Source organism: Cyprinodon tularosa, unplaced genomic scaffold (assembly GCF_016077235.1).
Source record: "Cyprinodon tularosa strain WSP-4 unplaced genomic scaffold, ASM1607723v1 ctg488, whole genome shotgun sequence".
Classification (NCBI taxonomy): domain Eukaryota; kingdom Metazoa; phylum Chordata; class Actinopteri; order Cyprinodontiformes; family Cyprinodontidae; genus Cyprinodon; species Cyprinodon tularosa.
The window spans coordinates 96,369-109,857 of record NW_024039216.1 but is presented as its reverse complement, the minus strand read 5'-3'; the positions used below and the strand labels follow the sequence as shown (position 1 = coordinate 109,857).

At 36.8% G+C, this 13,489-nt stretch overlaps 1 protein-coding gene across 5 annotated transcripts in view; it reads right to left on the bottom strand.

Annotated features, from left to right (window-relative positions):
* The window catches only part of sobpa (sine oculis binding protein homolog (Drosophila) a), a 50,474-nt gene that overhangs the window by 24,184 nt on the left and 12,801 nt on the right, over positions 1-13,489 (bottom strand). For 3 of the 5 annotated variants that reach the window (XM_038302339.1, XM_038302341.1, XM_038302342.1), the window contains exons 2-5: positions 12,414-12,534; positions 11,335-11,544; positions 6,346-6,497; positions 2,041-2,064 (exon numbers count right to left, since the gene is read on the bottom strand). In XM_038302339.1, coding sequence (XP_038158267.1) covers positions 2,041-2,064; positions 6,346-6,497; positions 11,335-11,544; positions 12,414-12,534 — 507 coding nt within the window. The remainder of the gene's footprint in view (positions 1-2,040; positions 2,065-6,345; positions 6,498-11,334; positions 11,545-12,413; positions 12,535-13,489) is intronic. The other 2 variants (XM_038302340.1, XM_038302343.1) reach the window with 1 other exon arrangement.

Below are 13,489 nucleotides of genomic sequence, written 5' to 3'. Positions count from 1 at the left end.
ACCTTGCATAATTTAATCATTTTAAAGGAGCTGCAGCTAAGGAGCTTTTCATCAACAGCTGAAGGCTAACGTGATTTGTTTAGTTCATGCAAACAGCCCAAACTTTTCAAAGAACTTCAGCATCATTCCCCAAAGATTTTCAGTGTGTTGAGCTGTGATTTTATGTATGTCATTAGCAGAAGAGACACAGAATAATTGAGTGCTGGAAGTTTAGAAGTGGTTTCTTCCATATAAATGAAGAGGCTAAAGACACAGTAAACAGAAACACAAGTGATTAGCTTGAATTAAACTATCCATCATCATTCACTGCACACAGACAAGCCCCGGATAATGTGGAGCTATGCAGAGATGTGAGAAAGTCGCTACCGTCGTCACACGAGAAGGGGATTAGACTTCATGAGGGAAGCAGCTGAGGATGCTTCATGCAACACGATTCCCACTCACAACCCCCCCACCCCCCTATGTCTACACCTCTATCCAAAGCGTGCACAAACATGGGGAGATGTGAGGAATAGGAGAAAGCCTGCAGGCCGCTTTGCTGTGTGCAGCCTTGTGGGTGCATGGGGAAAGAAACATATGGGTATCGTTTACACAAATGGACTGCATAAATGTGCGACAGCCAGACAAAATATGGAATCTGAGCCACTGAGGGAGAGGAAAACTGTTCTGTTTGGGATGTTTGAACACGTGCATTCTGCCGATGAAACAGCCAGCATGTCTTCTTGGCAAATAGAACAGCTGCAGGTTAATTATTAAAAGCGTGCATAATCTGTTGAGGTGAAAGTTGACTGCACCAAATAAGAAAACAGATTACACTAAAGAGAGAGTCATTTGGGGGGAAGATGTACCATGTCTTACACACAATCATTTTCTTCATCTTCCAAATATTTTAAGTGATATACCATAAATTTATCAACTGTTTTAGTCTGATATCTCTTAATAGAGCCCAGTGTAGCTTAGCTGCAATCTGAAATCCTTTAACATGCAAATCGAGAACAACTGTAGATAGAACCATCTCATGGATGACCAATTAAGATTAGGCTGCAATACATAAAAAAAATGTATGTTAACAGATACTGTTCATATGAGGGCATAATTTGTCTGGAATCCCAACAATACAACGTATTTTCTGTTGGTAAATCAAATAAAACGAAAATAAATTAACTTAGGTTTGAGTTGGAATTTAAGAGAACCTGAAAAATTTCCCGAAATATGAATACTTTGCACTTTACCTTATCTGAAGGCATGTTCCAGGGCGGCGAGACAGTGGTGAAGTGTGTGGTAGGGGTAACAGATAGGTTTAAGGTGGGTTTGGGATAACAATAGGGCTACAAATGTCTTAATGGGAGGCAGGCAGTTAGAAAGCTGAAGCTAAATAATGAAAGTGGAGGAGATGACGCAGCTGGGTTCAGTCATATTGCATGAAAAACGGCTCTTGGTTTATGGTATCAGTCTTTTTTTGCCCACATGTTTCTTTCTCTTTATGTATTTTCACTTCATAATCTTTTTTCCTGTTTTTTCTTGACTACATTTTTTATCTATTCTTAATCTAGACAGTGTAATAAAAGCAAGAAACAAACCTCAAATAAGCTTTTTATTTAGTATAATGCAATAACTTCCCTGGTTAATCTGCGCAGATATAAATGAAACATGTTTAAAAGAGGTATTTTTTTTTATGTAGTATAAAGTTTAGTTGTTCTTGCACCTGTCAAAGTTTCCCACTGAGTTTCAAATGTCATTGAATGCTTTAAATCACCAGAGGGAGCTGAGCTATCTGTCATTCTGTCAACATTTAGTTGATTACACTCTACTTTGATGCTAAACAAAATCATATTTAAAAAAGCACATTCGAATAATACTATAAACAATAATACAGCAGCTGGAACATTCAGGTTGAATTTTACATGCTTTGGGAAATAGTGTCAGGGAAGAGAGACATTAAATGAAGAAAGTTCAGGTGCATTTATCTGCTGTAGTGTTGTGCTTATTTGGATGAATTTCAGGACGGACAAAACGTAGAGTGAAATATGATATACTCACTGTATAATTCCTTATATATCCCAGCTTGGGTATAAAAGAGAAAGGAGATTTGTTTAACCACAGCAAAGAAAATGAGAGTGCAGTTAAACAAGATTTAATTTAGTAGGTAGAGCAACCTCCACTATTAATGGTGGTCCTGGTAAAGGTGTTTGAAAAGGTCTTCAAATCAATAATCTTTTACTGCAGGAGTACGATCTAACACTGAATAAGTTATAAAAATCCCGCTTTAAATCCAACCTTTTCAACAGAAGAGCAGCACATTCAGAGCCTCAACAATTCATGTAAAAAGCAAATGAAAGTTAAAGATTTTTTTTAGGTTGATTAAAGTGTCCAGGAAACCTTTGATTTGCAGTGCATACGTTCCTGTTTCTCTAAGGGTATAAATATGAGATAATACAGAGGAGCAATCAGTCACTTTTTAAAATAGTGAAGAAGTAAAAAAACATTATTCAAGTAAAGTTGATGTGCATTGATCCAAATAAGTCAGGAAAGTATAAGACTTACAACCAAAATATGCTAAAAGGCTACAAGAAGATAGCTATTCAATGATATATTATATTTACCTATTACACAGCTGCTACAAAAAGTTACTGCTTTGATTCCAAAACTGCAAATTGCAATCTATTTGAAAACTTCAAATACGTTTCCTGCAGAGAGCAGTGTAAAACTTTTATTTGTCATATCTGGAGGTGCATTATCAACTAAGATACAACCTATTTATTCACATATAATCCTATTTTATTGAATATGAGAAACTAATAATTTTTATCCGGAATGGTTTCTGTCTCTGGACAGTATGAACTGTATTGTGTGTTTGCACTGAGTCCATATTAGCTGCTATGCTGTGAGCAATAAACATCAAACTCACTAGATAAGGAGTTATCTATGATGCAATAAATTATATTTCTGATAGAAACTCTCTGCCCAATTTTAATAATAGCTTTTGAGAATAAGCAGTCAAATGGTAGCATTAGACTAGCTTTGTGCATGTGCAAGTACGCTGATGATAAATGTATTTATTTGGCCTAATCTGAAAACTAATAATTCAATTTATATTTTTGTGTAAATATGAAACGTAAAAGAAAACATGAGAGAAAAGCAAATAGCTCATAATGTTATGTTTGTGATTAATCAGTTTCGTAGTTAGCACTAAAGATTAGTATCAGGACATCCTCAAGCCTTAAAAAAAAAGAAAAGAAAAAAAAGGCACTCGGAATCAGATCTCCAAAAAACGGGAATTTAGGATTTTTTTTTATTTTCTTTAGCCAGAGCACTAAAACAACTAACTTCTGTCTGTGGAGATCCAGTTTCTACACCTCAGCAGAAAGTCATCAGGGTGTTAATGTTCACCCTGTTCACTAAAGGTTTTTTATTTTTTTTAATAAAACCTATCACAGAATTTAGTGGTTTATAGGCGACTACCTTAAAAACATGTTATTACTAAGATAAGAAGGAAAAATTGGAAGACAACACAAAGTTGGAAATTAGTAAAAAATTATAATTCAAACGTGAATTGAAAGTTTAGAAACGTAAATACAGATATTAAATTACATTTACATTTCTCCCTCCTGCTGCAATTATTTTCAACATTTTTATCAACTGAAAAAGTATATAAAATTATAAAATCATTATTAATATAATAACAAAAGAATTATTATCAGAAGCCTCGCTGCAGAAAAAAGAAACAAAGGGACGAGGGGAGGCTGCCTACTCCCGCTTTACTCAGCTAGTCTTGTGGCGGCCACCGTAGCTGTTGTCTTTTTGGCGAAACAGCGCAATTGCATAGAAGAGGGAATCTAAAACTAAATCGATATCATCGATAGGGATGTCCCGATCCCCATCTCGAGATCTTATTGACCCTGATCTTTTCATAATTTCCAATGATCGGAGCTCGCAGATCTGTACATACAACTGCCATAATGTACCAACAAGTAACGGCTGCCAGTAGCTGCGGAATACAAACCTCCATAGAAAGCATGTCAGAAGCGTGGACATATTTTACTCCCGCAAGCAAAGACTGTCCTAAAGCTACTTGCAATGTCTGCAACATTGCAATTTCAAGGGGAGGTAGCAGCAGAGCTACATTTAACACCACAAACTTGATTCAAAACATGACAATGTGTATGAAGCGTTTTGTGAAGCTGCAGATGGAAAGGTTGCTAAAGCAAAGCAACAAGGGCTGGACGTTATGAGGAGTGACAAATACTCCAACGAAAATAAGAGAGCAAAGAAGTTCACAGAAAGGTTGGTCGAATTTGTTGCTCTTAACAACCAGCCCATCTCAGTAGTTGAGAATGTTAGACTAACTCGTGTTCCGGAAGTTTTGGACCCCAGCTATGCTCTTCCATCGAGACACTACATTGTGACTATTTGTCAATCTGTTCACACCACATTTAAGATGAGAAAGGGCATTTAAAATTTGCTCAGTACATTTCGTTTTTTATTGACATTATGGCAGCCTATGTTAACCACTAATAAGCTAAAAGTGAATCTTGGATAGCACTTTCTTTTTGATAATACTGTACCAAGTCAGTGTTTTTCTAAAATATTAAATTGAAGCTGACCTTTAATTCTCAGTAAGATTTTGATTTCATGGGATTTACAATAATAATGAAATATTAGTCTTATTAAAAGTTAAGTTTTATACATTTCAATACTGAAATCAGAATATCAATCGGGACTCGAAATCGCATCGAATTTGAGGTTAAAAGATCAGATCGTGATCGGAGGCCTAAAATGCTGATCGGGACATCCTTAATTACCGATATTTTGCAACAATCCACCCACCACCACTATTCATATCTACATACCTGTCTGAATGCAGTCATGTTTTTCTCGCTATTTATTACTTTGTTGGTTGATTATTAAAGCCAGGCATACACTGAGATATATTTTCAATTGTTGCAAGCAGCTACAGCTCAAACTGTATGATAAAACCACAGGGTTTAAAAGTTAACAGCTCACAATGTATTTTCCTCACACTGCACATCCAAAAACCCCACGTCGGACTCAGCGCGGAGTGATGACGCTGGTCGGACTCATCAATCTGGAAGAAGGAGAAGAAGAACTCCATTGTTTGCACATGCGTAATGCTCGAGGTTCTGGTAAATCAGCTCGTAGACGCTCGTAGCTCTGCTTCAACAGCAGAATTTGTTCAGGAAAACCTCACGACGGCCAACTGAATTTCAAACATGTTCGATTTTCTCCCAACCTTACAATTTTTGATCAGGAGGTGGTCGCGAGAGGCGAATTGCCCCTCGTTACCGTCAACGCAGGACGCACGATGAGGCTGAAAGTCGGCCTGATCTCGCACAACTGGAGAATTGGCCTGAAAAAGGGTAAAAAAAAATGGTACAGTGTATGCCTGGCTTTAGCAAGATACCAGAAAAACTGCTCTCAATATATACTAACCAAAATATCCTGGTACCTTGTTTTCTTCATATCCGGTGCATTTTCTTCTGAAACCTGAGGATGTCCTAAAATGTATTTTATAAATATGTTTACACTTGCTTATTCGGTGTATTTCAACTCTAATACATTTGAAAAACAAATTGAGCAGAGTTAGAAAAACGTTCTACAGTGACAAAGTCTCTGCAGCTTCGTGGCTAAGCTTATTTTTGGCAGTGAAACAGAAAAATTTAGTATTTTACATTACATCAATTTACATTTATAAGTTTAAAGAAGTAGCTGTTTATATTGACTTTATATTAAACTACAGATTACATAAGGGTTTGCAAAGGCAGAGTTAATTGCATGCAGCTACTACCTAAACAACGCTAACCAAAGTCAATTAGCAGTTTTGTTGTGCAACCACAAAATGCAGGGGATCTGACGACTGTCGAATAATCACATTAAAAGAAATAATGGTATGGAGGAAAGCACTTTTTTTCTGATATTACTTTGGATTTCTCTTCTTGTTGTGAGTTTCTATGGTTTGTTAAGTTTAACTTAGAGAAGCGTTTAGAAGTAAAATTGTTTTGGGCTTGTTAACTTTGAAGAAAATAAAGCAAGAAGTTTGTACTTTTTGTGTCTATTAAAAGGATTCCTTCTAAATCACATAAAAAAAAAAAACAGCTGAAGGGATAAAATCCCCTCAAACTTTTTCTTAATGTTTATTCACTTCATGAGAATGAATAAGTCAAAGATAATCTGCTAATTCATGTTAGTTTTGTGTATTTATGAATCACCCAGCATCATTCTTATGTCATTATCAGTAATGTTGTAACAGTTTAACTAGAGACCAATGACCCCCCCTACCCCCTTTACCCGGAAAAGCTCAGGCTCAGGATAAGGAAGAGCTCCTACCTTGTTTCTCTTGAAGTAGGCCCTGCGGCAGGCAGCAAAGCACTTCTCGCTGCAGAAGCTCTTCAGCTCACTCCCCATGCTCAGAGAATAGCGTTTTACGCCAACCTTCTGGCACCAAGCGCACATTATCTGCACATTTAATGTATCTTCTTCTAAAAAAAGAGACAAAAATTGAATTGTTAGAAAGATACATTGCAAATAAGGTGAGGTAAATTGGGTAAATAATCTGCTAAAGAAACCAAATATAAACAAAAGCACCTGTTAAGGATTGGGAAGTACAAATATTACGGCACTATGGAAAAAAATAAAAATCTAGATAAGTCATTTTTTTCTTAAAATAAGTGCATTTGTTCTTGAATTGAGGAGGTAAAAGACACATTTAGCCAATTTACATTTACATTTAAAATAAGAAAACACAATTGCATTGTCTTATTTCAAGTGCATTTTATCTAATCATCTTATTTTAAGAGTAAAAATGCTCATTCCATTGGCATATTATCTCATTTACCTACTCAAAATAAGGGTAATTAAACTTAATTTAAGAAATTTTTACTTATTTCTAGGTCGTTTTTCTAGTGCAGGAAATTTTGGAGAAAAGCAGAAAGTGAAGCAGAAACTGATGCAGAAAACTAAGGAGGAAAACTTTACTCCTGTTTCAGTTTTTACTGATTTTTCAGCTTTTATTTATTGACTGATACTTACATTGACCAAATACAATATAACCACAGAACAAAAAATTATTTCTTATTTTATATCAAGTGATATTATTAAAACTGAAAATAATAGTAAACAACAGTAGCCATGAGAGCTGCTGACCTTTTGGTAATTAACCAATGACTTACATACATTTTTAAAAAGAAGTGGAGAGAAGTTGATTGTTTCTATCAGCATGAATCTATTGGAGATTTTTGATATAAGACAAAATAATTCATTACTTGTTTTTTTGGCTGATATTGGACCAGAAAATCCCTACAACACAAACCAACTATCTCCAGCTGATCTGTTTGAATTAGTTTAAGAATAAGCCAATTAGATCTGGAAGCAACAGCAAAATAAACTGGAGGCTTTTTAGGTAAAATCCACAAACAACGAGTAAAGCCTGTAGAATGTCGCTATACAATATAAATGTGACTAACGTCTGGTTATATGATATAATTTGCCTTATTCTTTCTGCTAATTAACAAACAACTCTGGAGATTAATTGCGTTTTTTGAACTTGAAGGTATATAGTTTCTGTTCCTTTGACACATTTATCCAACAGTCACACTACATGAAGCTGGAACAGTTGCTGTTTGATATGTTTTATCTTTTGGTTTGTTGTTTGTTGATATGGCATTTAAGTAGTGACAGCAAGTAGAATTTATTTGCAAAAACATTTGAAAATACAATATAATTAAATCCTTTGATTATATCCAACAAATCCTGTAACTTTCCTTAGGTTTGTAAATGTGACTGAATGTGTCACTCAGACTTCAACAACTTTACTGAATGACCAGAAAAGTTGTAAATATTTGACGTAATTGTTGAAATGGCATTCTTTTTTTTAACCAGTGTGTCCTGAAAAAGTTATTGGAGGGCTGGAATAGCAAAAACATTTCAACAGTATTTTGGTTCCCACATGCACAGATCTCTTAAGGGTATAGTTGGAGGATTTTTTGCAAATGTTCGCAAAGACCCCGCCCTCTCCATTAAAAAAAAGAAAAGAAATGCCTATGCACAACCCTTTACCCGCTCCAGATAGGGGACCGTCTATTAAACGTGTACGAGAGCATGCACAAGCCCATTTCTCTTCGTGCACGCTCTGTTTCAAATTTGCTGTTAGCATCACTCATACAAGCTTAATTTCCAAAAGAAGATCTTCAATTTTTCCACTATGTCAGACTCACCACAAGTAAGTGAAAATGGGGATGAGCACGTAGGACGGCTTTATGTAACCATATCACCAGAATGATTGACAGTTAGGAGGACCACTTATTTTGATGATCCACCTGGAAAAAGAACATCCTCCACTATACCTTTAAGGGATTGGGATTTTTATAGCAGAAAGTACAGCAGAGAACAAACACACTGATGATCAGGTATTTAGCCTAACTCTAGATTTTCTCCAGTCTTGGCTTGTTAAACAGTTAATCCAAATAAAACGTCTGCCGTGTCTGAGTAGCAAATTATTTTAAAAGCCCCTCGGTGACAGTGAAAGGCCTCTTTTGTGGTAAGCTGTGACTGCTGATGATGAGATTTGGGCTTTTAGTGCAGTTGGTGTTGAAATGAGAAAGATCCTCCGATATTCCCTGTAGTATCCTCCAATTATCACATTATGGCTGTGTGCGGGTGAGGGTGGGAAGGAAGCAGGCCCATTAGTTTTTCACCTCGTGTCACCTCTTTATCACTGCTGGAAGGGCTTTTCACCTCTTCCGAAGCTTAATGGATCTACAGGGCCATCCCATTTAATGTAAACACTAACTCACAATTATGGGAGGAAAAAACTCTCTTGGGCCCTAAAAACAGGAAAGTATGCTCAATCTGCATTTTTATCTTCCCTTAATCTTCCTTTTTTCATTCACATAATCTCAGTGCCTACAGGGATTATTATTGAAGCCAGGATTAGGCTAAAAAATAGCATATCTTCAAGCTTGATGAAGATCAGAATGGACAAAAACATAAACAAAATCACAGGATCTTCCTACAGTAGATATATTGATAAAGAATTAGATGCTTGCACCTCCTTGGAAACACTTAGGCCGACAGTTATTGCTGTAATTATGCAGCCCCCCCGACTACATGCCACAATCATTCTCCATACCTGCACCTCAAAGGGCCTTTGTGGGATTTTAGAGGAATCCATGAATAATTCAGAGTGTGTGTGAATGATTTTGAGGGGGGGGTGAGATGAGTTTAGGAAGGCGTGGGCCTCCTGGCTTTAAGTGGGGCTGCACCATCTGTTTCCCTGCCTGGGCAGGGCCAGTGGGGACTCTTCTAGGGCAATGCCAAAGCAGCACGCTTCCTCCATTGGAGTGTAGCAGCCTCCTGTCCACAGAACACACTAGGGATAATGAAGCCCCTGTCAGGCCGTGGCGCGCAGACATTTCCTCTGAGAGATATTATATTGGCAACTGGGCGGCCGAGAGAAACCAAGGTGTACAGCAGGTATCAAGCTTGTTAGCTGGCTGTCCCTGGATGATATAGAGGCCAAACTTTTCACTATTTATAAGCATTTGATTCAGTCACTGTCAACTTCAATTGAATGGCACCTTTTGAAACAAATAACAAAAGAGATACATTGTGGGTTTCAACTACTTATAATATTTTATATGAGATCAGTATATTTTTAATAGTTTAGGGTTCCAGCTGAGACGGCTGATCATCTCTACTACATCATCTTGATGGACTTTGCTGTTTACAATGATGGAGAAGTGACATTATCTTCTGTTCTTTAACTCTTGGGAGGGTTAACAAAAAAAAAAAAACAATTATATATAAAAAATGTATCTTGTAATGAACTAAGTGAAAGGTTTAATGTAACTGTCAGATTAGTGGGATTCTTAATGGCAACATTTCTTTCTAGTCTCTTTCTGAGATTTAAAGGTATGTCAGTGGTGTTTACTAGGGAGGCTAAAGCTGCCCTGTAGATTTCGTAAAATGATTGGTAAAATATACATTGTCAAACTTCATAACTTTAGTCATTAAAATGCATTAAATATGTGCTAACATGTATCTAATTTCATGATGTTATGCATTAATTAGATGTTTATTCCGCTCCCAGAAGCAATGTCCCCTCAGCTCCGGAGCAGCAGGACGCTGCCTGAAATCCCTGTTGAGGGTCGAGCCTCTGTCTACTGAAGTAACCCATGATAAAGTAGAGCCCTGATTGGATAAAACGTCAAAATACGTCAATTCCAGTGAGGCTGGACTCAAACCTGTAATACAGCATTAGAATTTATTCCTTCCCAATATCACCTCAATCCTCATTGCCATGCAGGTGGTCAAAATATTGCACATGTTAAGCCAGGCCAACAACAACCCTAACGACTCCCTTTTTTATAGGCATGGGCCAGTTTCGGGTTCATTTGCATTTCCAAGGGGTGGACCTGTTTTCGAGTCAGACTGCATGTTTTCTAAGCCATAACAATCATATAAGCCTGGAACTCAAAAGCTACTCCAGACATTTTGATTTGAGAAAGCTTTCTGGACAGGAAGCAAAATATCTTCAAACTTAGAAAACAAAGTCCATCGGTTTGTTTTTAACTTTTTTTGGATTAAGCTTCACCTGTTTCATAGAGCAGCAGCCGCCACTGAGGTATGTATACCAGATTAATATTTAAACAGCTAAATAAAGCTTAGCAGAAACATCAGTTTTCATATTAATTCACAGGCAGATTTAGATATCATCAGCAATGATAATGAATGCTGTATTTTTTATCAATTTAATAATAAATATAATGATAAATATAATAAAAGCAAGGCAGAGTTTAGGCTGGAAGCTTAGGGAATGCTGTGTGGTGCTGCTGACCACTTACACATGGAATAACTCAAGGTTCCATCTTAGATCATGTCTTGTTTTAATAAACTGAAACATTCAGTTTGCTTAAATGAGACTTCAAGCACTGTAGTTCAGTTCTTAACTGATATTGAGTTTCATAGATCTAGGGTGTCAAACATCTTACAGTTTTTAGTCTAGGTAACACACCACCTTGATTAACATGTCTTTATGAAGAAGCAGAGTTTAGTCGACATGCCTGGCAAGAAAGGCCAAGCCATGACTCAGATCAAGTCTTAAAATATTTGACTAAAAAACCCAGGAAAGATGTTTATGGTAAAACCAGCAGTTTAAGCAGATTTGACCATGACAACTTAGTCTAAAATGCAAATCCATAGGTTTGTTTTTGTCTTAAACATAAATCATTTACACGTTTTTCATTAACTTGTATTACACAACTTTTTATTAGGCAACAAAAAGAAAATGCCAAAAGAAAAATGCATTTATGCTAATACCTGCAGGTGGCTTGATAAGCGGTGGAGGGATCATGGGGACCATGACTGGCATGTTGCCATGCTCCCTGCTGCTTGGCGTGGAGGTGGATGGAGTGCTGGATGGCTCAGTGACTCCATTTCTTGAGTTTGGCAGGGACAGGGAGCTGTTGGCTCTATCGGGAGAGCCCTCACTGCTCTCTGTTGAACCTGGGATTTTTGGCAAGGAGTTTTCTGTGCAACAGATAGGATTTAAATAAATTTAGGATTTTCATGCATGTATCTCCTCACTGCATATCCTGCTGTAATGTAAGATCCTAAGGTTACCTAGAGGTGGAGAACATTTCAGTCCACACTGTAAAAAATGCGTTTAAAAGTAGGCTTAAATATATATTCTAGGATAGTTTAGGTTATAGTTTACACCTGGTCTTCATCAGAATTAATATCTTGATCCCGTATTTTATAGAAACTGAATTCAAAATAGAGAGACTGCATGAAACCTATGAAAATCATTGCTGCTGCTTTATAAAGTCTACAGCTATAGGCAATTTGTCGCTCTACAGCACACAGGTACTGGTGCATGACTCAGCCAAATGTCAGGATCGAGTGTTACCTTGTAAATACCTGTACATATTTATGCTAATATCTCTGTTTGAACTGTGTGACCTGCCCTTGTAACTATGTAGCCTCGATTTTTTACATTTTTAATTTTTTTGTAATTGTTGTTGGCATTATATTTCTTGCCCAGGAAAAAAAGTTGAAAACGAGCTTCAGAGCTAATACTGACACATTTACAGAAATGTTCATCAATGTGTACTGTCCCTGACAAATAAACAAATTAAATTATTAAAACAAAATAAATAAACAGGATGTGTGCCAGCCATGCAGTGACATTGGAGAAGCAGCTATTTGGAAAAAAATCTTTATCTAACAAGAAGTATATGGTCATTTCCCATATTCCCATATTTGAAAAGCTTGGTTAAAATTGCAGAATTCAAATAAACTTACTAAATTTCTCATAAAAAAGTATTTCTTTTTGGTTTAAGGTGTTTTTTTTTTGACATTTTTACAAATAATTAAATGCGTCTCTGTGAGTATTGTACCTTTTAGCACTGAGATGTGCTGCGGCATCTCTCCAATCTCCAAGTTGTCAGCGTCCCTCAGCTCCACCTTGTCATAGCCGTACCAACCCAGCAACTCGTTCATGGTGTTCTCTGCAAAACTCTGGGAAAAAAAACGATAGGTTCATAAGAATCCAGTTAACTTTCCTGAACGTAATATGACAATGCTGCCAGCAGTATCTTTCCCCCTGACAGAAGTCTTAGATTTTTAAAAGGTACCGTAACTGTTGTTTCAGATCATTAGACAACAATAGCTTGAGTAAATTACAGAAAAAAAAACATTTCCCAAATTCTCTTAGAAATGCTGCCCAAACCAAGCTGTTCCTAATAATGTAATCCTTATCATATTAAATAATAAATTACTTGTAATTAACCACATTTTTTGTTTAGTTTTACGAACCACAACCTTGGGGTTTGATTGCTACTTGTTTGGTAAAAAAAAGAAATCACATAAGAATGTAATGCAGCATGAACTAGACTAAAATATCTCAGAAAGTAACCAATTATCCTAAATCTAGAGAAATTCAAGAATAGATCAAACAAAGTAAGTGACATCTATCTGTTGCTAAAAAGTCACAAAGCCATTTCTAAGGCTTTGGGATACCATGCAAACACAGTAAAATCCATTATCTAGAAGTGAACCTTTTTAGGGATAGCAGAACTAAGAAAATTACTTTAAGACTATAATCATATCAGCAGCTCCTCCATAAAATCACACGAGAATCCAAAACAGCATCTTAAGCACTTCAGGACTCACTTGCTTCATAAACTTAATATTTTTTATTGTACCACAATGGGGAAATTCACTCTCTGCTTTTTGACCCAGCCTGCTGGGGAGCAGTGGGCTGTCATTGTGTGGCACCCGGGGAGCAGTGTGGGGTTAAGGGTCTTGCTCAGAAATCCAGAGTGGAGGCTGTGGGGATCAAACTGGGTACTTGCAACCTTCTCAAGCGCACTGCTCTAACCACTGGGCCAACACTCCCCACAATAAAGGTTCATACTTCAACAAGGAGAAGACTGGGTAAAATTGGCACCTTAGACTCTTAGTAAAAGCGATG